This window comes from Acanthaster planci, linkage group LG02 (assembly GCF_054643075.1).
Source record: "Acanthaster planci isolate LZ-2023a linkage group LG02, COTS_SCS, whole genome shotgun sequence".
In the NCBI taxonomy this organism is placed as follows: Eukaryota; Metazoa; Echinodermata; class Asteroidea; order Valvatida; family Acanthasteridae; genus Acanthaster; species Acanthaster planci.
This window is the reverse complement of record NC_141778.1, coordinates 14373238-14397699: the sequence shown is the minus strand read 5'-3', so window position 1 is coordinate 14397699 and position 24462 is coordinate 14373238. Positions and strand designations below refer to the sequence as shown.

At 41.9% G+C, this 24462-nt stretch overlaps 3 protein-coding genes across 6 annotated transcripts; all 3 read left to right on the top strand.

Moving 5' to 3' along the window:
* Positions 1-1386: 1386 nt before the first annotated feature.
* On the top strand, positions 1387-11173 carry LOC110973245 (uncharacterized). 4 transcript variants are annotated; one of them, XM_087132611.1, is made up of 3 exons: positions 1387-2700; positions 5669-6760; positions 6857-9152. In XM_087132611.1, exons 1-3 carry the CDS (start codon positions 2689-2691, stop codon positions 7154-7156), a joined length of 1404 nt encoding a protein of 467 aa, XP_086988737.1. In that variant the 5' UTR covers positions 1387-2688; the 3' UTR covers positions 7157-9152. The 4 variants fall into 4 exon arrangements, with proteins under 4 accessions (XP_086988737.1, XP_086988736.1, XP_022079620.2 ...); XM_087132610.1 differs by having other exon boundaries at positions 2144-2700; positions 5669-11173; XM_022223928.2 differs by having other exon boundaries at positions 2146-2632; positions 5669-11173.
* Positions 9977-15637, top strand: LOC110973244 (uncharacterized). Its single transcript, XM_087148571.1, has 2 exons — positions 9977-10309; positions 12296-15637. The coding sequence occupies exons 1-2, from the start codon at positions 9977-9979 to the stop codon at positions 15635-15637; spliced, it is 3675 nt and encodes a 1224-aa protein (XP_087004697.1).
* Positions 15638-17978: 2341 nt separating this feature from the next.
* LOC110973287 (uncharacterized) lies at positions 17979-24226 on the top strand. Its single transcript, XM_087132609.1, has 2 exons — positions 17979-18148; positions 20217-24226. The coding sequence occupies exon 2, from the start codon at positions 20220-20222 to the stop codon at positions 22530-22532; it is 2313 nt and encodes a 770-aa protein (XP_086988735.1). The 5' UTR covers positions 17979-18148; positions 20217-20219; the 3' UTR covers positions 22533-24226.
* Positions 24227-24462: the final 236 nt, after the last annotated feature.

The window sequence follows — 24462 nt, the reverse complement described above, 5'->3', positions numbered from 1 at the left end:
AGTCATAGAATTCTTGTGGCTAAGTTCTTTTGGCTAAAATAACAAATAAACAAAAGAATGACACTGAACAATATGACGAAAAGTCAGGTAAGAATTGGCGATGAAGCTTGGATCTGATCCATTCCTGGAAAGGAGGAGACGTTTGAAAAATTGCAGTGAAAAAATAAAATAATTTTCTACAAATTCAAAAGGGAACGCGGCTTTGGGCTCATTCAACATGATAGTGGTGGTGAAAAAAATATCAAAAGCCTTACTCGCCATCCCGACATCCTTAGCTTTTAATTTATAGTGTTGTTTTCTTAAGGTTCTGGTGCTAATATTTGATAATAATTATATAGATTACTTTCTTTCCTCTGAAGTATTCTAATAGATCAAGTCCACAACCAAAACAAACAAACAAACAAACAAACAAAAACACCAGGGGTTGGGGGCAAGTTGCCATTTAGACGCTGAAGTTCCCTGACGTACTTGAACGGACTATTATGTAAGGTAAAAGTTGTGGACGGATACTTTCGCTCCTCGGCAGATATATGTGTCTGTAACGGTAGGAGCTAGGAGACTATTTAACGCAGTGCGCCAAGAGAGCCTGCCTCCTTGAAGTTGAGTGAACATAGTAAGCTTTGTATCGGAAAGATAGAACGAGACGGGAATAATATTGGCGATTTACAACAGTGTGCCTCCAAGAGTTTGCAACGCGTTGACCAATCACAGTGCGCGAAATCTGTCTATCCTTCCCGATGCGCGTGGGGGTCGACATATTTGCAAACTCTTGGAGACGCACTATTGCGAAAAGTCCAACTGCGTCACTTTACACATTAATCCAGCAAGGAATGGCTTCACCTGAACTTTTTTTATCCCAATCTTAATTCCACTTAGTCCCAAACAACTATCTATAAATCAAGTATGCCTTTAACAATAATTTTGTCAGCTACTTAAAGGACATCTGCAAATGTAGGACTTTGAAATTATGTACGTACTAGGCCCTACTGCATATTCATTACATTGGCTAGTGAATGACGAAAACGTAGCTCATTAGCAGGAGCTGGATTTATATAAAAGAAATATCCTTATGTTTCTCAATTTTCGTGTAATGGAATTTCATTTGATGATGGACTAAATTTTCCACTTTTCCACTTCGCGCCTCCCTCATAAATAATTCTTCTTTCCAATGCGTTCATATTTCGCGGCACTTCCACAAAAACGGTTCATGGCACCAGTGGCGGATTGTTGTGTATCCGTGTGGAACGCTTTGCTGACAGGCCTGTGGAACATGATTACGTCACGACTGCCTGTGGTTCAGATGACACGAAACATGTCATAAGGACTTTAACAGAACCTTCAGGCCAAATATGAAAATAAATATATTCAGCGTCCGGGTACGGTACGTAGGAGGTAGTCTTCTTCAATTTCATGGCAGCTACAACCAAAAAACCATAGGTTTCCACTGTTGAAAAATACGAAAAGGACAGAGAAAAGTTGGACAACTTGAAGAGAATTGGAATCCGAGAACGGTTTTAGTAGCTTTCAAGGACTCGTGTGAAGCTGAAGTAGGCTATACTTGTATAGTAGTTGGACAGTAGAAGAACATGTTTGGAGATCACAGTCGTGGACAAAAAATCAGCACAGTCGAAAGGCTGGATCAAACAGGAGGTTTGAAGTTAGTGACTTATTCCTCGTTTGACGTTCGACATACGATGTTGAACAAGTAACCGCTGGACATTCAGGATGCACATCCCTAAAAGCGATGGAGTGTAAAAGTGAAAAAACAAAACCAAAAAAAACAGCCTGTGCCAACTAGATTTCAGGACTTGTTTGACCCCTATGCCCCGGGTTCCAAGGAATCGACGATGATCGAGGAGAAGAATGACATCAGATTCAATGTAATCTCCAAGCGGGGCACGGGCGTGGGAATTTGATTTCGATTTGAGAAAAGTGTGGTGCGATGCATTCGCTTTTTCACTCCGGTTTGAAAGGGAAGAACTCCACCGACAAGACAAGACTTTCGTCAACATCATTTGAACTGTGGAAAACTGCTTTGCCCTGGTTGAAATGGAGTCAACGGGGTAGCTAAAGTGTACAGAAGCACTTTCATGGGAAAAAAAAGAAGTTTTGAGCCGGAGCGTTGGATTAATGTATAATTTATATCGATTGACTGGAAAAGTTTTGCTGAAACAACATATATATATAAATATATATATATAATCGTTTTCCCTCTAATAATTTTACTGCCATAAAAAACCATTGCCTACATTTCAGGGCTTGTTGACCCCGAAGAACCCCCATACCCTAGGTTCCCTCTATGGGAGAGACTTGTTTGTATACACATGTACATGTACATCATTGTGAAATGGCATGTATGAAATGGCACGTACAATGTAAATTTGGTACATATGAATGGATGTGCATGGTGGCGGAGTGTTTTATTTTTTCTTTATCTTTTTTGGTCCCTTTTGGACTCCATCCCTTTTAGGGATGTGCTTCCCGAGTGTCAAATGCTCTTTCAACGTTCGAATTCAACGTTGATTGTCGAGCGTCAAACGAGGGACGAGGAACTATCTTCACATCGATGTTCAAACATGAAAGCAAAGCGAGTTGACGAACAACATTTGAGACTTCCAATAGCGAATATCTGGTAAGTCACAAATTGACAAATTCGCTTTCGCGCCAAGCACGAGCCGGCCTTTAGGCATGAATTTCACCGTAAGTATTTTATTTTTAGATGATGAGAAGACATATGCTTTTTCACAGTTATTCCTATGGCAAAACTAAGTAATAAATCCACGAAGTTCCCCAAAGGACTTGGCCAACATGGACGCTAAACATGATTTCCCCCAGCCTCAACTTGACCTTTGGACTTAGACACTGACATGGCGGCTGCCGCGGTAGTACCAGCTACATTAATGGCTTAACATGAGCATTAAATATCCCGATTACCAGACCCTTTGCAGCGTGTTACTGTCGCCGCCAATGTCATCGCCATTGTTTGCAATGAATCGATAGTAAGACGGACTTACATGTTTTCAGTACGATTTGACTGTTTTTGAGGTAAACCATTTCTCATTTTCATTGTTATCGTGTCGACCAAATGACGCAAAATAGGCCAGAGTCATATATCGCATTCTGTTGCAAAGGCAAGTGCGTCTAATTTTATGTGTGGGAAGCATGAATTTGTACAAACCGTAGCTACAAACCGATTAAGCCTCATGTTTATTACAGATTAGTCGCTGGTACTAAAACAATTTGCCTGGGTTTGTTGAGGCATGGCACCAGTTATAAATCTTTGGTTATGAGGTTGAAATTTATTCTCTCGGTGAGTAGCTTTTGTATGCGACCGACTTCGAAGAATCTGGGGTTTTCACGAACCGCCACAGTAGTGAGTGCTGAATTTGTTCTCGTAATAAAATAGGAGTTGTGCCTCCGAAACTCTTGTTAAGTTTATGAGTTTTAATTAACCCTGTCTCTAATTACCCCCATTTATCTTAAATCTTTGGCTTTTTAAATTTCATTTTGGAACCTGTCTTGGTTTATGCTAATGCAGTTTGCACATCTATAAGCAAAACTGTACACTGTCATCCCAGGCACTAAGCCTCAATGTTGCATCAAGTTGATTGTGCACAAAATCTGCTGGAAGTTTTTATATTTTGCTATAGTAAATTTATTGTTTTTATATATTGCGATAAGTCAGCGCAAAAAGTAAATTTGGGGTTCACAAATTTAAACAAGAGTAGGCCTACATGTCAACTGCAGAGTGCGTTCCCTACATCACAGCTACATTGCCATCACTTATCTGGAAAAATTTCAGCGAGTGAAAAAAAATTCCGGAATGTTTTAAGCAGTTTTCAGACACTGAAGAAGATGCATAAAAAGTGTGTAGCACAAAAAAATTCATTGCATGGATGTTTTAATGCTACTTGATGAACTTATGAAAAGGTTAGAGTTGAGTTGACCACTCCCATTCAGTGTGAAGCAGATAATTTATATAACGGGTTTTGCCCTAACGTAACGTATATACTGATAAACACTGTATTCTCAGTGCTTGTCCGAGAGCTTGCGAAAAAATTCACAAGCTTACTCGGGTGGGACTCGAACCCACGAAATCCTGCTGCTTATTAGTGGAGACGTCTTAACCACTCGACCACCGAGCTTGCTGGTCCGAGTCAGGTGTAGCAATGGGTACTGCGAACTATTTCAAGATGTATTTTTGGGTTGGGGAGACGTTCATTTATATAACAGGTTTTGCCCTCACCCAACGTTTATATTGATAACACTGTACATGTATGCTCAGTGCTTGTCCGAGAGCTTGCGAAAAAATTCACAAGCTTACTCGGGTGGGACTCGTGCGAAGCAGGGTTATTAAATACTGCTTCAGACAGAATGTGAGTGGTCAACTCAACTCTCACAGTAAATATGCATAAACGTATGCAAAGATGTAACTCATCAGGGAGAACCTGCAGCTTGTGTTAGTTCTGTGACGGGTGTCAGTGCGTAAGCTGGCACACGGTTTTGTTGGTCTAATTCCAACTCCCAGCGTGTCAGCTCATAAATGGGAAAAGTTTACATGTTTGGCATACTTGCCTTTGGAAATTTAGGGGGGGGGGTAGAGAGCAGTACATCTGATTTTCATAAAATTATCAAAATCAAAATGTCAAAAGTGTCAAAATCATTGCAAGGTATCAGTGGAACTAAAAAAAATTGACTCGACAAAAATGGGTTGAAGTGATATTGGTGAAAGTAATCAGGGGCGGATTCCATCCCAGGGCAGGCTTGGCATTCGGGGAATACTTCAAAAGAATTAATTTGATATTTTGCATTTAGTCAAAAAATCAAAACTAGGACTATGAGCCCCCAGCTGACCAAGAGAAGGTGCAATATTCCTAGCAAGGGAGGCTCCTTTGGAGGTATTTGCACATCAGTGGTTAACGAACGAATATAAAACTCAAGCGTAGCTGTCACGCTAGCCACAAAAAATTTCCCTCCCCACCAACAAGGTTCCTTTCAACCGATGAGGGGGTGCTTCTGCTCAAGATGGATATCACAGTTGTTTTATAAGGTCAAAGAACTAACCCAGAGCCAAATTTTAGGTGGGAAAGCTTCTTTTTTCGGGGAGGGGGGCAGCATTTTTGGTACGGTAATGTTTTTACAGGTATAACCTCCTATAGAGGTATGACCTTTCTTGAAGGGTGAACGCTATACATTTCGGCATTTTTGCACACTTCTAGAAGAAATGGAAAGGAAAAAGACCCCCCCATGATGTCGGTTCTAAAACTATGTTATGCTATTATGTCATATTTTAATTTGAAAAAGAACCTCGCCCCGGATCATAGTCTCCAATAATGTCGGTCCATCCCATTTACGAATACGAATATCAAGCATAAACAATTTGGTAGGGGATCTGCCCTAGCCTTGGCGTTAACAAGACTGCATCTTCACTTGAAGAATGTAATATTAATATGCACTGAGCTGGAACTTCAGCAGTTGAGTTTTCCTAGTTAGATTTGGAGAACTACCAAACTTGGAATCGATTTGTGACAGGGTAATGCAGATTTTCGTCTTATCTGCACTATGCTTTGGAAGTAATCTTGGAGGCACATTACATTTGCCTATACCATCCAGATAAGCTGTTCCTGCTTGACTTACCTGTTTCCTTATTCGTAATTTGTTTGGGCAGATCATGGATCTTCAAGTGCCCAACGCCAACCTTGTCGCGGAATATTGTCGGCGAATCTTGTCGGATGTCCTGGATGAACTTGTGAATCAGGTTCCTAACGGATTGACAAACAACTGGGATAATGTCAAGCAGTCGCTAAGGAGTATCACAAATATGTATCAAAATGGACTCAGATATGCCCATTCAAACTTCCGTTCCGATTGGAACGATCCCGCAAACCGCTGCGCTTATGTGTTTGTGTACTTGATGCAGCATTGCTATCTTGTGAACGGCTCGCTGCAGTACTCAGACGTGGTTGCAAAAAGTTGGCGCAACAAGAGCAACTTGAAGGTGTGCAGCATCGGAGGCGGGCCTGGGTCCGACCTGGTGGGCGTGACAATTTTCCTCCGTGAGAACAGAATCTTTCCTCCTTCGCTGGAGTGTCTGGTCTTGGATCTGTATCCCACTTGGAAAGACACCTGGGATACGATATACCATCACTTACCGGAGAGCTTCACCGTGAATTACCGTAAATGTGACTTGGTGAGAGATACGAAGCTTCACAGTCAGGATCTGCAGTTTGTCAAACGGGCTGATATTCTGACTCTGTCCAAGTCTTTCTCGGCAGTGGCTGCTTTCTTCCGGAAAGACCGGTCTAGTGGTAATTTTCTGCGAGATATCCTTCGGGAGGCAAAGCCAGGCTGCTTCGTGCTGTACATCGATAACGATAACGAATCAGGTTGTACTGAATTCCAACAGAACTTTGCATCCCCAGCTGGTCTGGCCTTAGTCTTTCAATTCCGCGGCAAACCCACGTTGCCTAAAGGAGAATATTCCTTTCCCATCAGAAAGTACTGCCGACTTTTTGATTTTAGTCCGATGCGAAACTGTGAGGTGGTCATCCAACTCTTCCGAAAGAAGGGATCAATTGAATCCGTTTTAGCCATCAGAGACGAGAATAACCCAACCGGCAACAAGTTAGCGAGGATTACCTCCAAGCAGACAGCTGTGCCCCAAACGTCCCCCGTCGCAAACCAATTATGGGGTATTTGTTCGTCCCAGGCTGTGACTTCTGCCTCCAGCAGTTCTCGCAGAATGGACATGACGCCTCAGGTGAGCACAACTCAATCCATAACAGCTCATCCCAATTACAATCGACCGGCTTATACCAACTTTAACCAGCTGTATGGAATCTCCTCTTCCGCGCAGGAACCACCGAGAAGCACTATTACAAGGTCCGTGGGCCATAAATCCCCTACAGATCCTCGCGATATCAGAATCTCTGCCAGCCCCTCCAACCCCAAACCAACCAGAGAATCAAAACGGGAATTAAGCCCGCTCGGACCGCTCACACAAACACCCTCCGGCGAAACTCGTCGGCACAGACCCGTTCATGTGTCAACCACCAGCCTCCGAACGACGAACAGCGGCTGCCACGGGGCATCGAGACAAAATTCCAATGATGAAGTTAAAGCCAGAATGTGCTGTCCGGCATGCTCTATTTTGTGATCCTCTCTCTTTCATTGCGTCATTACAAACCACAGGTTTTCCCAATGGAATTTATTTGGAATTCGGTTGTAATGTTGCAGCTTTAGTCGTGAGTCGATACATACAATAACCTTCCTATCATCCACCCCCTTTTTTTTCTGAGGAGTCATTTTTGGATTTTACAAATTCACATTTATGCTTTGTTTTTATAGCCTAAAATTTGCGCTTTATTTGACATGTGACATCAGGGGGTGGAGATTAAGAGGTAGGTTTAATTGAAACATGGGGTGACGTTTTTAAACACACCTGTGCTTTTTACATGATAGGGCAGAGCATTTTTGTGACTGCTGGCTATTATGGCTGCTAGAATTTCATACCACCGTCTGTGAATCAAGTATGTAAACTGTTACCGAAACATTTACGTTTTGGCAGCCTGCGTAGGCACCATTACGGCACCATTGGCACGTCTGAATCCACGCCACTTTACAAACTCTCACTTTTTAATTTGGTCGACAAAAATGCATTTATGACGGTGATATCGGGGAGTGTATACGAAGGAGGAACGATGCTCTCGCTCTTTTTGGATTCAAATGGTCAATAGTCCATTCCTTCCTTTTAAGAATAGAGTATTATGGCACAGAAAGGTAAAGGCGAAGATTGTATACTGTATAGTGCTCATCAAATTGTAGGTAAAACGTCTTGAATGCTTCATTTTGGCTCTTCGAATGATGCCTCCGAATTAAGCAATGCACACACACGTATATTAGAATGAACCGTTCTCGCTCGACTGGCAAAGAGCTGCATAGGCCTATAACAAAAGAATACGTATTTTAATCTTTGTATAAAGACAGATTTGTAGTTGAATGCAGATTTCGATTCCTACAAAGTCCAGAAATCAAAACAAGAAGGAAAAAATAATCCTTCCACACGAATTCACAGTGGGCCCTCCACCATGTTGTCAGTTAATCTTTGACATGTATCACCGAGTCTTGCATTCAGTGTGTTCTTATTAAACATAAAACAATGTATATATTTCATTTCATTCTTTATTATTTTTTTCCACACCACTTGACACATTTTCAATACATACAATTATATTCTGGAGTTATTCATAATGACATGGACGGACATCCCCAAAAGCAATGATTGTCAAGTAAGGATCTCCCTACTGAAAGCTAAAATTTTACTTTGAACCTTAACTGAAAAAAATACATTATGCACTTAAACACGTAAAAAACATTAATTAAAAAAGCTAAACTATCGACAAAACCAAACTTCTGTCAAAGAGGTGGAACAATGCTAAAAATCGTTGGCACATGTAGGCCTACATGTTCATGTTAGCCTGCAATATTATTCAGAATTCAAGTAATTGACAAAAGATAATTTTTAAGTTTTTTAAGATTTAAACAAGGGGAGACTGTGAATGGTATAAGAGAATTCTGTAGGGAATTCCAGTACTTGGGGTCTTGATGACGAATTGTCTTTTGGAAAATGGTCGTTCTTGCAAATAAAGAGAGAAAATCTCTAGACTCTCTTGTAAAATAATGGTGAATAGTTTCATTTCTACAAAGCATTTTATTAATTGTAGTTTGGAGGGGAATTGTTACTTAAACAGTGTATAAAGGTTCCGAGTTGAAGAGAGTAAATGTTGCTGACCTTAAGAGTTTTGTGTCTGTAAAAAAGAACTTGTATGTTCTGACATATTGACAAAATCAATTGCCTTTAGAGCTCGTTTTAGTAAGCTATGAATTCTGCTAATATGCTCAACAGCATAATTTCGCCAGAATCCCATATTTTAAATATGGCAATATTAATGAATTATACAGCACGAAGAGGACTTTCTTTGGGAAGAAGGCTTTGAGCTTACTAATGATACCAATATTTCTTGAAATGATAGTACTTATATTATTGATATGAGTACATTTATTTTATACATACAAATCAGAATAAAGATAAAACTTTATATTATTCACTTATTTAGTTTGCTTCAAAATTACAATCTTTGTAAATGCAGGTCTTAATTCAAGCAATACATAATGTACTGACTGGAGACCACTTCGCAAACTATGCGCTGGACTTTACAGCGTTTTGATTCTTTTTGCGTTTATGTGATGATTTTTATTCAAGCGTAAGTACATGTACCAGGTGTAAATGTTTTAATGTAAAATTGTTGTAAAATGTAACGGACCATTCCACGTGTAGCATGCTTCTGCATTTAACAGTAATCCGAAATACTGAATGTAAAAGTAAAACAGAAAACTCTTCATGAGATTTTGCCAGACCAATTAAAGTAGCTCTCAAGTGAAACAAGCGTTTCATTTTCTGCTTTTGAAAAAGTTTAAACAGTGAGTTGCTTCTTGCGTATACATCGACTTAATCTTTTTGTGTCCATTTTTGTAACCATATATTCCAATGCAAAATGGGTGCCGTTTGCACTTTGTAATGACACTTTTTATGCACTTCAACCTTGAGACACCTATCCATGTGAAGAACAGTGTGAACACACAAGGACAAGCCACTATATGAAGACCAGTGTGAACAAACAAAGACAATCCGCTTGTGGTATTTACATCTATTGTAAACACACAAATCTCTGCTATAGAAAATATAAAAATAAAATGTTAAGAGGTGATTTATAGATCAGAGTCCACGTTGGATCCAGCACAGTTGAAACGTGCAGGTAGTTTCCTGATGAGGTACTTAGTAAGTGCGTAGAAATGTTTGAACTGGTGTATTTTTGCAAATCTTGCATTTCATGACTACAGTTTAATTATACATTCAACAAAGGACGAATGACCATGATGAGTTCGATGGCAGTGAGCCTTCCGACGGCCAAGATAGATGAATCTGGTGACCGTGATTATGTTGACGGTCAATGTGTTTCGTGGCATTCATCCCATGTGTTTGTGTTTTTTCATTTTCCTCTGGACCAGCTGCATTCTTTCAGTTTTCTTGTCGCGTATTTTTGGAGGATTTGTGTTAAGAGAGACGTTTTGGGGTGTAAGGACGTATCCAGGCTTTCATTATCATTGTGTGAGGAATGTCATGCATATTGTACATATAATTGTGAGTATGCTGGTGTGTAGCAACAGCGCCATCATGCGGTGGCAGGGGCATTCCTCATGTTTGCCGTCGCCTCCGCTGTTGGCTTGTCTACTGTGTAAATTTAAATCGGTAACTTTGACTATTCTTGAGCTTGTAAATTTCATGTTAATCATCGAATGGGTTTCCAGGGGAGTGGAAGAATTGTTAGACATCGTGGGAAGGGTATAAATACATTATTTTATGGGTAAATTGGGCAAATGGTTTTGTTACCCTCGGGCGGTAAAATAATGGCGGTCTTACTGCAGTGTGCTCAGACAACTGGTTTGCATATGAATGTATATATAAATATATCTGTGTCGACGTCCATGGTGCCGAGACCAAAACTATAAGTAGGATCTATGGTGGAGTAATTATTTGGGGTTATGTAGTTTAGATCATTTAATGAAGGAAGTTACTGGTTTCGCATAAGTGTATTTTACTTGCATGTACATGTACAGGCACATGTTGGGCAAATTGTGACATGTAAATTAATGAGACGGGCACATGTACTTGAGGATTAAGTGACATGTAAATCCCTTGCTTATTGGAGATAATTATTGCTTTAATTTTGAAATTGTTTGGAATGAATGGACTTCAATTATATTAGATTCTATCTCTAAGGTACACAGTAATTAGGGGGTAATCTTCCCAGTACTTGAGGGATATTGATTTATAGTCTTTATTCCAATGTACAAGTAATTTTAGGATTGGATAATGACAGTAGGGTGAACTCTTTGTTATTTCCATCAGGAGGAAGTCCACAGTGTGAATTTAATTTTCTTGGCAATTAATTTGGAAGGAGTAGAGTAGATAAACTGTTTTTCCAGACATTTCCAATTTCATCATTTTAGGGCCAAACTGTGCCATTTCAATACATTCAGATTATACATGTATAATTCCTGCCATTCACCTAGAAGGAACAATTAACTTAAGTTGTGTTTCTTTTTCTTAAAATTCCTCATGTTTGCCGTCACCTCCGCTGTTGGCCTGTCTACTGCTGAAATTTAAATAGCAATAACACCAGCAGAGATCCCAGCCCAGGTTGTTCTGGTGTGCCTGTTCATGCGCACCCCCACCAGATAGCACCCCTCCCACAATTGGAATATCAGAACAATCACTAAATTATCAAATTTAAGTCTCAGATAACGGTGGTTTCCGTCTCGATGGCGGCCATATTGAACGCGCTGAAGTTTACTGACACGCATGCGCAGTACCCACAATCCTTTAAAAATGCAACTCCGAGCATTCGTTAGAGCCCGCAAGTGGCCCGTAATTTGTTTTGTCCTTGCAGTACGTGCAATGCTGGCGGTGGCCATCATTGACCCTTCTGATCTCCGTTTATGCTTACTCCTTGTGTATACTAGCTCCATGTCTTGACTAAATACTTATTTATATTTATATCTGTTCATCCAATAGTGCATTTAGCGCCAATTGCAGGATGGTAATGAGTGAAGGCAATGAAGAAATGTTCAGATTTAGAGGTGGGAGGAAAACCCATGATAGGTGTTTTGGGGAAAACCCACGGACTCAGGTAGGGACTGAAAACCCAATCCACATTATGGACTGAGCCGGATTCGAACCCGGACCGCAGAAGTGGAAGGTGAGGAAAGAAATACTGCGCTACCCTGACTTAACAGTACACAGTGACGTCATAGTCGTGGAGTTGCATGTTCAAGAATAGAGGAGTTTTTACTAGCTGGGACTTAAAAATAATTATAAATACCATCGTTTTTAGTATCATAGCTTTTTATAAATTTCTTTAAAATCACTCTTCTTTGTAGACTGCGCTTTATGCAAATATCCTTTTCCGTCTCTATGGTATTTGTGTATTAAATACGTAAAAACTCGTTGGAAATATTTTAAAAGGAATTTGTTATAAAATGTAAGACATTTTCCACAATTCATAAAGCATTGTCACTGAATGCAGTGTAATACGTAATGAGTCGTTAACATTTTTATATTCATATAGTGTTGATTGGTGCACTGCTGCAAAAAAATGGAACACCTTTTTCCCAGTGAATTCATGATGCATGAACTTTTACTGTTCCTTTTTCATTTTTGGATGGTTTATTACAGACCATGGAAGCTTGGAATCGCCTTTTGACATCTGCTCGGGTCGAACCTGCAGACCTTTTTCGTCAGATACTGACAGAAGTCTTGGACGACCTCATGGACCAGGTTTCGGGATCATCAAGAACTGAAAAAGTCAAGCATGCTTTGCAAAACATCTCCCATATGTACAAAGGAGGACTTTCGATAGCCTCTAGTCAGTATCGACCCGACTGGAGTGACTCAGCCTACCGCTGCGCCTACGTGTTCCTGTACCTGATGCAGCATTGTCATCTCGTGCACTTCTCACTTCAACGCGAATCAAATGACATCATAGCTGCATGGCGCAACATGAGCAACATGAAAGTGTGCAGCATCGGGGGCGGGCCTGGGTCTGACCTGGTGGGCGTGACAACCTTCCTCCGTGAGTATGGAATATTCCCTCCTTCGCTGGAGTGTCTGGTCTTGGATCTGTATCCCAACTGGAAAGACACGTGGGACACAATACACCAATGCATTCCAGAGTATTTTAGGGTAAAATACCAAAGGTGCGATGTTGTCAGAGATGTAGGTCTCGCAAGCAATGCCCTTCAATTCATCCAACAGGCTGACTTGATCACCTTGGTAAAATTCTTCTCAGCAGTATCTGCTTTCTTCCGAACGAACCATGGACGATCACGAGGTAACTTCCTCCGTTCGATTCTCCGAGAAATAAAACCCGGGTGCTTCGTGCTGTACATCGACAATGCACACGAAAGCGACACGCAGTTTGAGAGGGACTTTGCATCTCCAGCTGGTCTTGATGTGGTGTCCCAGTTTCGTGGCTATTCCAGCTTACCTTTTGGGGAATATTCTGTTACTGTTAGATCCTACTCTCGTAACTTCAATTACCTTCCATTGAGTAGGTGCAATGTTATCATCCAGCTGTTCAAGAAGAGAGTTGATCATGCCAGCTTCCAGAAGGGACCTCCTCTTTCGTTGGTTGATCGGATTCAGCGTAGTGTACACTGCTTGTATAATACCTTGGACGACCACAATGGGTTTGATGAGAGCAATTCATTCGACGGCCAAGATGAGTTTGGTGGCAATGATTATGTTGACGGCCAAAGTGGCAGTGATCAGTTGGATGACCAGGAAAAGCTTGGTGACAGCGATTATTTCGACAACCTATGTGAGTTTGGTGGCAGTGATCCGTTGAATGACCAGGATGAGGCTGGTAGCTGCAGTCCTTTCGACAGGCAAGATGAGTTTGGTGACAGTGATCCATTGGATGACCAGGATGAGTTCCATGGCAGTGAGCCTTTCGACAGCCAAAATGAGTTTGGTGACAGTGATCCGTTGGATGACCAGGATGAGTTCCATGGCAGTGAGCCTTTCGACAGCCAAAATGAGTTTGGTGACAGTGATCCGTTGGATGACCAGGATGAGTTCCATGGCAGTGAGCCTTTCGACAGCCAAAATGAGTTTGGTGACAGTGATCCGTTGGATGACCAGGATGAGTTCCATGGCAGTGAGCCTTTCGACAGCCAAAATGAGTTTGGTGACAGTGATCCGTTGGATGACCAGGATGAGTTCCATGGCAGTGAGCCTTTCGACAGCCAAAATGAATTTGGTGACAGTGATCCGTTGAATGACCAGGATGAGTTCCATGGCAGTGAGCCTTTCGACAGCCAAAATGAGTTTGGTGACAGTGATCCGTTGGATGACCAGGGTGAGTTCCATGGCAGTGAGCCTTTCGACAGCCAAAATGAGTTTGGTGACAGTGATCCGTTGGATGACCAGGATGAGTTCCATGGCAGTGAGCCTTTCGACAGCCAAAATGAGTTTGGTGACAGTGATCCGTTGAATGACCAGGATGAGGCTGGTAGCTGCAGTCCTTTCGACAGCCAAGATGATTTTGGTGACCTTGATCCGTTGGATGACCAGGATGTGTTCGATGGCAGAGAGCCTTTCGACAGCCAAGATGAGTTTGATGACAGTGATCGGTTGGATGACCAGGATGAGTTCGACGGCAGTGAGCCTTTCGACAGCCAAGATAAGTTTGGTGACAGTGATCCGTCGGTTGACCAGGATGAGGCTGGTAGCTACAGTCCTTTCGACAGCCAAAGTGAGTTTGGCGACAGTGATCCGTTGGATGACCAGGATGCGTTCGGTGGCAGCAATCTTTTCGACAGCCAAGATAAGTTTGGTGGCAGTGATCGGTTGGATGACCAGGATGTGTTCGATGGCAGAGAGCCTTTCGACGGCCAAGATAAGTTTGGTGACAGTGATCCGTTGGATGACCAGGATGAGTTCGATGGCAGTGAGCCTTTCGACAGCCAAGATAAGTTTGGTGACAGTGATCCGTTGGATGACCAGGATGAGGCTGGTAGCTGCAGTCCTTTCGACAGCCAAAATGAGTTTGGTGACAGTGATCCGTTGGATGACCAGGATGAGGCTGGTAGCTGCAGTCCTTTCCACAGCCAAAATGAGTTTGGTGACAGTGATCCGTTGGATGACCAGGATGAGTTCCGTGGCAGTGAGCCTTTCGACAGCCAAGATAAGTTTGGTGATCTGTTATATGACCATGATAAGTTTGATGGCACTAAGCCTTTCGACAGCCAAGATGAGTTTGGTGACAGTGATCCGTTGGATGGCCAGGATGAGGCTGGTAGCTGCAGTCCTTTCGACTGCCAAGATGAGTTTGGTGACAGTGATCCTTTGGATGACCAGGATGAGTTCGATGGCAGAGAGCCTTTCGACAGCCAAGATAAGTTTGGTGACAGTGATTGGTTGGATGACCAGGATGAGTTCGATGGCAGTGAGCCTTTCGACAGCCAAGATAAGTTTGGTGACAGTGATCCGTTGGATGACCAGGATGAGTTCCATGGCAGTGAGCCTTTCGACAGCCAAAATGAGTTTGGTGACAGTGATCCGTTGGATGACCAGGATGAGTTCCATGGCAGTGAGCCTTTCGACAGCCAAAATGAGTTTGGTGACAGTGATCCGTTGGATGACCAGGATGAGTTCGATGGCAGTGAGCCTTTCGACAGCCAAGATAAGTTTGGTGACAGTGATCCGTTGAATGACCAGGATGAGTGTGGCAGCAGCGGTCCTTTCGACTGCCAAGATGAGTTTGGTGACAGTGATCCGTTGGATGACCAGGATGAGTTCGATGGCAGTGAGCCTTTCGACGGCCAAGATAAGTTTGGTAACAGTGATCAGTTGGATGACCAGGATGAGTGTGGCAGCAGCAGTCCTTTCGACAGCCAAGATGAGTTTGGTGGTAGTGATCCGATGGATGACCAGGATAAGCTTGGTATGAGCAATTCTTTCAGCAGCCAAGATGAGTTTGATGGCAGCGATTCTTCCGATGGCCAAGATAGATGAATCTGGTGACCGTGATTATGTTGACGGTCAATGTGTTTCGTGGCATTGATCCCACGTGTTTGTGTTTTTTTCATTTTCCTCTGGACCAGCTACATTCTTTCAGTTTTCTTGTCGCGTATTTTTGGGGGATTTGTGTTAAGAGAGACGTTTTGGGGTGTAAGGACGTATCCAGGCTTTCATTATCACTGGAATATCAGAACAATCACTAAAATTATCGAATTTAAGTGTTCGATGACAGTGGTTTCCGTCTCGATGGCGTCCATGTTGAACGCGCTGAAGTTTACTGACACGCACGCGCAGTACCCACAATCCTTTGAAAATGCAACTCTGAGCATTCGTTATAGCCCGCAAGTGGCGCGTAATTTGTTTTGTCTTTGCAGTACGTGCATTGCTGGCGGTGGCCATCATTGACCCTTCTGATCTCCGTATATGCTTACTCCTTGTGTATACTAGCTCCATGTTATGACTAAATACTTATTTATATTTATATCTGTTCATCCAATAGCGCATTTAGCGCCAATTGCAGGATGGTAATGAGTGAAGGCAATGAAGAAATGTTCAGATTTAGCCTGAGGTGGGAGGAAAACCCATGATAAGTGTTTTGGGGAAAACTCACGCACTCAGTTAGGGACTGAAAACCCAATACACATGTAGCCTGAGCCGGATTCGTACCCGGACCGCAGAAGTTGAAGGTGAGGAAAGAAACACTACGCTACCCTGACTTAACAGTATACAGTGACGTCATAGTCGTGGAGTTGCTTGTTCAAGAATAGAGGAGTTTTTACTAGCTGGGACTTAACAATAGTTATAAATATCATCGTTTTAATTAGTTTTTTTTATAAATTTCTTTAAAATCACTTTTCTTTGTAGACTGCGCTTTATGCATATATCTTTTTAGTGCTTTTTCCGTGTTGTATAAAAGCACATGAAGGGATAGTTTTGTCAATGAAATATGTGACGACGTCATCATGGTGAAGCTCCAGACCTAGAGAGATACACAGAGAGGAGCTTTTACTATCTGGGACTTAAAAATAATAATAAATATCATCGTTTTCAATAGATTTTAATAAATTTCTTTAAAATCACTCTTCTTTGTAGACTGCGCTTTATGCATATATCTTTTTCCATCTCTGTGGTATTTGTGTATTAAATACATAAAAACTCATTGAAAATATTTTTAAAGGAATTTGTTATAAAACGTAAGACATTCTCCATAATTCATAAAGCATTGTCACTGAATTCTAATAACCTGAATATTTCCTTTTACTGCTGTGTATCACCAAATTCGTGAAGAAATCAAAACAGAAAACACCCGTACGTTTTTGTCAGCCTAAATTTCAGGTACTTTTGAAATAAAACAATCTTTTCATTTAGTGATTTTCAAAATGTTACACAGTGAACTGTTACTTCAGAACATCTACGTAAGAAGCTTTTTCAGTTGATACTTTTGTAATGGCTTCATGTTTTTCTGCGTCTAATTTCATTTTCGTTATGTGCAACTCATTGCTTGACACGCTTATCTTGTTTAGTAAAGAGGACCGTCAACAAACAAGGACAATTTACTTTATCTACATCTGTTGTCTATACATGTATACCAAACGATTTTGTTATATAAAATAGAACGAATACAAAGACGTAGGCCAGGGCAGAGTTCAATCCAGTATACAGTTGACATGTTGAGGTACCCGCGTTGAAGTATGTTGTAACTCATTCCACTGTTACTCGATAGCTTCATATTTTACCGAAAACATTTAAAATTCAGTTTTAGATTCTGCTTCCTGTCTGTGAATTTTTGGCTACTCCAGCAGCACTGAATTGGTCGTTTTGAAGCATGGCGGACTCAAAAGGAGGGCACTGGTTGAAGTGGGTAAATGTGGAGTAAACACAGAAGATTTGTCCCAAACCAAAGTGCACCCTCCCGTTGTGTCCACCATATTTTAAAAAAAAATTATCGAACGGAAGATACAGAATGCACACCGGGGCTATGATTTGACAAATTGACCAGTGTACAGTGCTCAAGTTAATAAATGTCGTAGGTATCTTCGGCTGTGACGGAACCACCCGGCAGCGGCTCTGAATACACACACTCCTTTGGGACTACAACGATGCATGAGCCACAGCGGCCGTTTTGTTTCCAGCCGTAGCCAGATCATTTACAAACCACTTTACATGTATCTCGCAGCGTACATTTACGTACAGGTTCAATCGCCGCTGCGTGGGGAATAGAGCTGCATGTACATGTTTTTTCCAGTATTGTTGCGACGCATGCCACCAACAAAACAACGGAAAACAAACAACGCCCACTCATATTTTAAAAATACACCATGACAATCCGGGATTTCCCGCAGTTTTCGGGGAGTGATGAGAAATGATTAAAGTCCATTCTTGTCCATTGGCATGATTACTAATGTACGCGAAAATCTACACCAAATTTGGGAATGATTTTTATCGATAAGCACTAAATTTAGGACCCGGAGGTATACGTGCCCAAAAGAGCGGACAACTTTATAGGTAAGTAGGGGTAATTTTCTGTCGAAACCTACGAAACGATGGGATAATGTGTAGTCCTGGAGAAAACCTGGTCGTCCTGTAAAGGCTAAATACTGCCGGCTGTGACACATTGTTGAACTGGCAGAGTGTGTCTTTAGGCTGAAATTTGGTCTTCCATGAAAATGTGTCCTCCCAATATGGATGACCAACATACATTTCATATTAGGCCTGTCCGTATTGCACTACAAAAGCGCACAAACAAAAATCGTTTCAAAGCAACACCATTACCGTGAAGAACAGATCGTCGACGAGCGGGCGTGTGTGTGCACCATTGATTTGAGAACAGGTATGGAGGTACTAGGACGCGGGCGAGTAACAGATGATCGCCTACGCACACAAACATTGGATGTAAAGAGAAGTGTTATCTCTACTTGGGGCGTAGTTGAGATTGCGACTGGTGGTCAAAGGTATAAAGGAGACAGAAGAAGTGGCAACTCCGGTACTTCAAAGTGTTCAATGATGATCGCTGCCGAGTCAGACGAATAATAGAAAACATTCCAAAAATGCTTGATTCCTGCCTGCATCTTAGCCGGACAAGTGGGGCCAGTAATATCCCAGCAATACTTGTAGTTTTTTGCTTGCAATTAAATAAAAAAATATTGCTGTGACCAGGAAATAAAGAGAAAACTCCCTATTAGACACACTTTTGCCATCGTAAATAAACTTTTACATTTTGATACACGGTTCCATTATTCATGCAAAGTTTGTAATTTTATTCTCATCCCTCCAGTACTCCAGTGTTCAAAGACTTGGTACGAATTTGGCTCAGACTGGCCAACAAAATGTTGACTTTTACTGGAAAGCTAAGTTCATAAGTAACAAAATGCGCTATTTCATCACAGGGAGTGATCGTGAAATCTCATAAAATACGCTTTTGTACAAGTGCCATATTAAAAATTATTCAAACAAAACACAAAATCTTGTAAAAAAAAACTGGGTTATTTATTCCCAAAATAACTCCAGAAGAAAGTCATTGAGGGCAATGACTGCACATATATATATTTAGGACACACAGCTTAATGCAAGCAACTGCGCAAACATTAAATTTGGTGTTGTCATGAGATAATACCAGGCACCAACAAAGCACGAATATTCAATTTCCTATACCTCAGTGCACAAAATTTTAAGGATGTAGATTACCAGCGACAAATTACAGCACCGACCACATATAGGTACCAAGGGGTTTCGTGGTTGCGAAACAGCTGGTGCGTAGCAAGCGTTTGCTGCACTCTGGCTATGGACATACCAGGCATGCCAGAAAGCGGTGATTGGCCAGGTGTTACAGCCCCGGCAGTTCAAACTCCCGTGTCATTCCCCTATGATTATAACTTATGCAGGAAAACTTACTAGGTGTCTGCGTAATAGTTATAAACATAACGAGCAAAGGACAAGCGATATCGATTAACTTCTGGAACATCCTGTCGACGCTACATAAAGTAAACTGTCCAGCCCCCATGTTGAGGAGCCACCCAAATTGTCAGTTTCTAACTTTCTATTATCGCACCGACTACAGAGCATAATGGAGTATTCAGTGCTTGTTGTGTGAGCCACAATAATGCTCGGTCTTAGTTTTAGGTAAGGTCATGGACGGGGAACATGAATACTACTGCAACGGATAGATCCAGAATCGAATGTTGGGGGGGGGCAGGGACAAACTAATTCAGGAATTTCTGTATGAACACTTTGAACCCTCTCTGAAGGATTTGTTTTGTTTTAAAGGCTTTGGAAAGGAAGGCAGGTAAAATTACCGCCCAAATAGTATTTCTCTCCTTAAAATTTTAAAAAGAATTTCCCTTTCGGGGGGGCATGCCCCCATCTGTTTATGTTTTTGCACGGTATTCTGCCAGTAAGGTTTTGTATCAAGACTGGTTTAAGTGCAGTGTAATACGTAATGAGTCGTTAACATTTTTATATTTATATAGTGTTGGTTGGTGCATTGCCGCAAAAAAATGGAACACTCTTTTCCCAGTGAATTCATGATGCATGAACTTTTACTGTTCCTTTTTCATTTTTGGATGGATTATTACAGACCATGGAAGCTTGGAATCGCCTTTTGGCATCTGCTCGGGTCGAACCTGCAGACCTTTTTCGTCAGATACTGACAGAGGTCTTGGACGACCTCATGGACAAGGTTTCGGGACCATCAAAGACTGAAAAAGTCAAGCATTCTTTACGAAGCATCTCCCAGATGTACAAAGGAGGACTTTCGATAGCCTCTAGTCAGTATCGACCCGACTGGAGTGACTCAGCCAACCGCTGCGCCTACGTGTTCCTGTACCTGATGCAGCATTGCCATCTCGTTTACCTCTCACTTCAACGCGAATCAAATGACATCATAGCTGCATGGTGCAACATGAGCAACATGAAAGTGTGCAGCATCGGAGGCGGGCCTGGATCTGACCTGGTGGGCGTGACAACCTTCCTCCGTGAGTATGGAATATTTCCTCCTTCGCTGGAGTGTCTGGTCTTGGATTTGTATCCCAACTGGAAAGACACGTGGGACACAATACACCAATGCATTCCAGAGCGTTTTAGGGTAAAATACGAAAGGTGCGATGTTGTCACAGATGTAGGTCTCGCAAGCAATGCCCATCAATTCATCCAACAGGCTGACTTGATCACCTTGGTAAAATTCTTCTCAGTAGTATCTGCTTTCTTCCGAACGGACCAAGGACGATCGCAAGGCAACTTCCTCCGTTCGATTCTCCAAAAAATAAAACCTGGGTGCTTCGTGCTGTACATCGACAACGTGCATGACAGCGACACTCAGTTTGAGAGTGAATTCGCCTCACGAGTCGGCCTGGAGAAGGTGTCCCAATTTCGCGGTCGTCTCGAATTGCCTTTTGGTGAGTATTCCTTGACTGTAAAGAATTACTGCAGCGACCTCGATTTCACTCCAATGCGTAGCTGCAATGTCATTATCCAACTGTACAAGAAGAAAGCAGTTCAACCATTCAGTCGACCAGTCACAACCTTCGATTGGATAAACTCTGGTTCAGGCCACTTGGACAATATCAACCGTCCCGGCAGTCTCCAGCCTCGTCTTAGTTTCCGCCCTTCAATTGAGGGGGTCCCAATGTCTGGGTGGACGACCCGTTCAAATCAGACAGAGAGGAAGTCCACCCCTTCTGTAAACCCATACGACAACCAGCAGCGAGTGCCAACGGTTGTGCGTGGCACCAATGTCCTTGCACCTCCCTCTGGTTCTCCGCATTTCTCAGTGCAGCAACAGACGGGCTGGTACACGAGTCAGGTACGGTCTTCAGTTGGGTCACATCTTGCCTGTACTTTCTCATCTCCAATAACCACGACACACCGGCACGCATCCACGACACACCACGCAATTGGACCCGTCACGCAAGTGCGGGCAACAATTCCCCCTACAAGTGCAGGGACCAATTCATTATGTTCGCCCCTTCCGTCACAACAGTTGACTTACCCATTCCTGAAGGAGACCAATGCCAGCATCAGCCCTGGTAACATGCACATTACCTCAATGGGTAGTACCACTTCCAGCTGTCCGACAAGAGGGCTACCTGTCGACAAGACAACTGGAGGAAGTGTTCCTTACATAAAGCGGGTGTCAACGGTTCAAAATCAGAGTGACAACTCCATTTCACACCCACAAACAACGACCATCGGTCCGAATACAAGTACGCTGTCTCGTGCGAGTCGATCCTCCTTAACCGAAAAGTACTTGTCGGCCTGGGGTCCTGATCCAATTAGGTCCTCTCAATCCAGAAATTCGACTTTGACGAAGACAAGCTCATCTACAAAAGAATCAACGGATTCCAAGCCTCACACTGACACCTTTCTTTCAAAACAGATGTCACAAAGACTGTGTCTACAGGACATTGCAAGTAATGAGTCGGAGAATACTAACCATAAGTATACCTCACCATCTGAACTATCCTCAACACAGCGTTCAAAATCAATAAGGTCAACTGGTTCAGAACGTCATGAACACCTGAAATATAAAGGAGCACCAAACACCTCCAGATTCGAGTCAGCCATTTCCCGATGCAGTGAAGCAACAGGCACAAAGACCAAATCGGCTAGTTCACCAGAACAGAACTTACCGCGATGGGGCTATATCACAGGAAATCGTCAAAGCGATGCCTTTACTGCCACTTCCAGAGTATCAACTTTGTCCTCTGATGAGACTCTAGGTTGTTCATCCTATATCAAACCGCGAGCACGTGGCTCGGGCCTTGCTGACTCGCCGCCATACGGTCACGCTAGACACAACGAGATGGGCCCCAGCTGCAGGAACGTTCTCCAATCTTACCCATGGCCACGTCACTTCCATTCAACTTCTTCATCGGATTCAAGTTCTGATGATTAGGGTCTGTAATACTTCTTCAGGCCGCACCGTTTCCGCTGCGGCGGACGTAATATAAAAAACTGGACTAGCGATGCCCTTACTCAACCCACAATAGGTCATCAAAACCACGTCGGTCATCTTACCATTACGAATACGAAGGTAGCCTACTACAGACGCTTGCGCTCCATTGCTAACCAAAATTAATGGTGCTTGGCAACGGTACATCTTGTTAAAATGAGCCAACGTGCACCATTGTATTTGTATAAGATTAACTGAAAAGGGTTTCTGCAATGGAAAAATACACAACCTCTAAAATTCACCTTTGTGTCTCATTTAATGTCATTTTCAATTTTTGTCACCTCTTTAAATGGTATTTTGCTGTCTTGTTGGTTTTTATGCTAATGAACAGTTCCATATTCACGAACGAAAGTGATGTTACATCGCGAAGAAAACCTCATTGGTTAACATGAGTTGGTTCACCTGATTTTGCAAGCAAAAGTGTCTTTTTTCTACGTAATAATCAAGCAAGTAGCCCTTTCTGAGAAGTGTTTTCGGTGAGTTAATTCTTGTTCAACATTTGAACTGAAAAAACTTATGAATAGAATTGTCTTTCGTATAGATGGCATCACAGCAACAGCGTCCACAAGTGACCAGGCAAGCATGAATCGTTTTACTGAGTAAAAATGGTACTTTTCAATGCATCGCAACAAAACAGGGATATATAATAATACTCATACGCTGAAGAAGAGTATAACGTCGCAGAAGCATTGTTTCTGAGACAAATTCATAACTGCTACTCTTTAAATGATGTGTCACTTGTTTTAAGTCCATGTTATATGACAAATTCGATAGCGTTCAGAAACTAAGATTTTCTATCAAATTTTATTTTCCTAAAGAGGAAGAAAAATGGCAATTTTTGTATTAAGAGGTATAAGAAGATTCTTGTTTAATGTGTGATTAATGAAGGATTTATATTTCATTTATCGTTAGGTTTTAGTTACGAATATGTCATCATTTCATATGTTGGAAAGACGGTACTATTGTGGTATGTGGTTTTAAGTATTCCAGATCAATTTATTCATAAGTACAATTTGCTTCAAACTTAAAGGTCTTAGGTAACCTCAGATGCAATTCAATGAAATAAAGCAAGGTATGCGCCATGTATTCATTCAAAGAGGTAAATAGCTCATTAACCATTTTGTCAAATGAGAATCGGGGGCAAGTTGATTTGAAATGAAGATTATTTCACCATATTGAAGGACCTCTCACGCGTCAAAAAAAATCGAGGTGTGTAAAAAAAATCTGCTGCTCTTGCTGTTCGAGTTACCAAGGTATGTCAGCCAGAGAGTGTTTCCTTTCAATCGTCGCATAACAAATTTCTTTGAAACTAACCATGCATGGATTGAAACACCTAAAACCATTTATTCGACCCAATCGGGAAAAAACTTGTAGTCGACATTTTTACATGTACTTTATACAGACACGTGTGTTGCTTTGTTTTCTTAAACGTATACTTAAATGTGATACACACATGTATGACCATGTCATCTTGCCTTCACGTTACTGAAATCTATAGGCACGTTTCAAGATTCAACTTTTGGTATTCATTTTAAATCTATTATTGTTTACGCTTAATTTTGTTTAGGTTTGTTTATTATTTGTCAGTGGACTCCGCTGCTGATTTCCAGTGAACATGAGATTTTGGTTTATTTTTACATCAGAGTAGAAGCCCTGATTGTCTGTGTCCTATTCCGGTTTTATCCCATGGACATAACCAAAGATCCTACAGCACTGCGAAGCAGCGTGAATGTTGGCCAGTCGCCCCCAAAAAAGTGTAACGCAAGATGGCCGCTCATGGTATAGGGCGCCGCTTACGTTGGGTAAGGGAAAACTTTTGCTGAATCGCAACGCGTCTATGGAAAATACAAGCAAACCCGCGGTGCTCTACTAA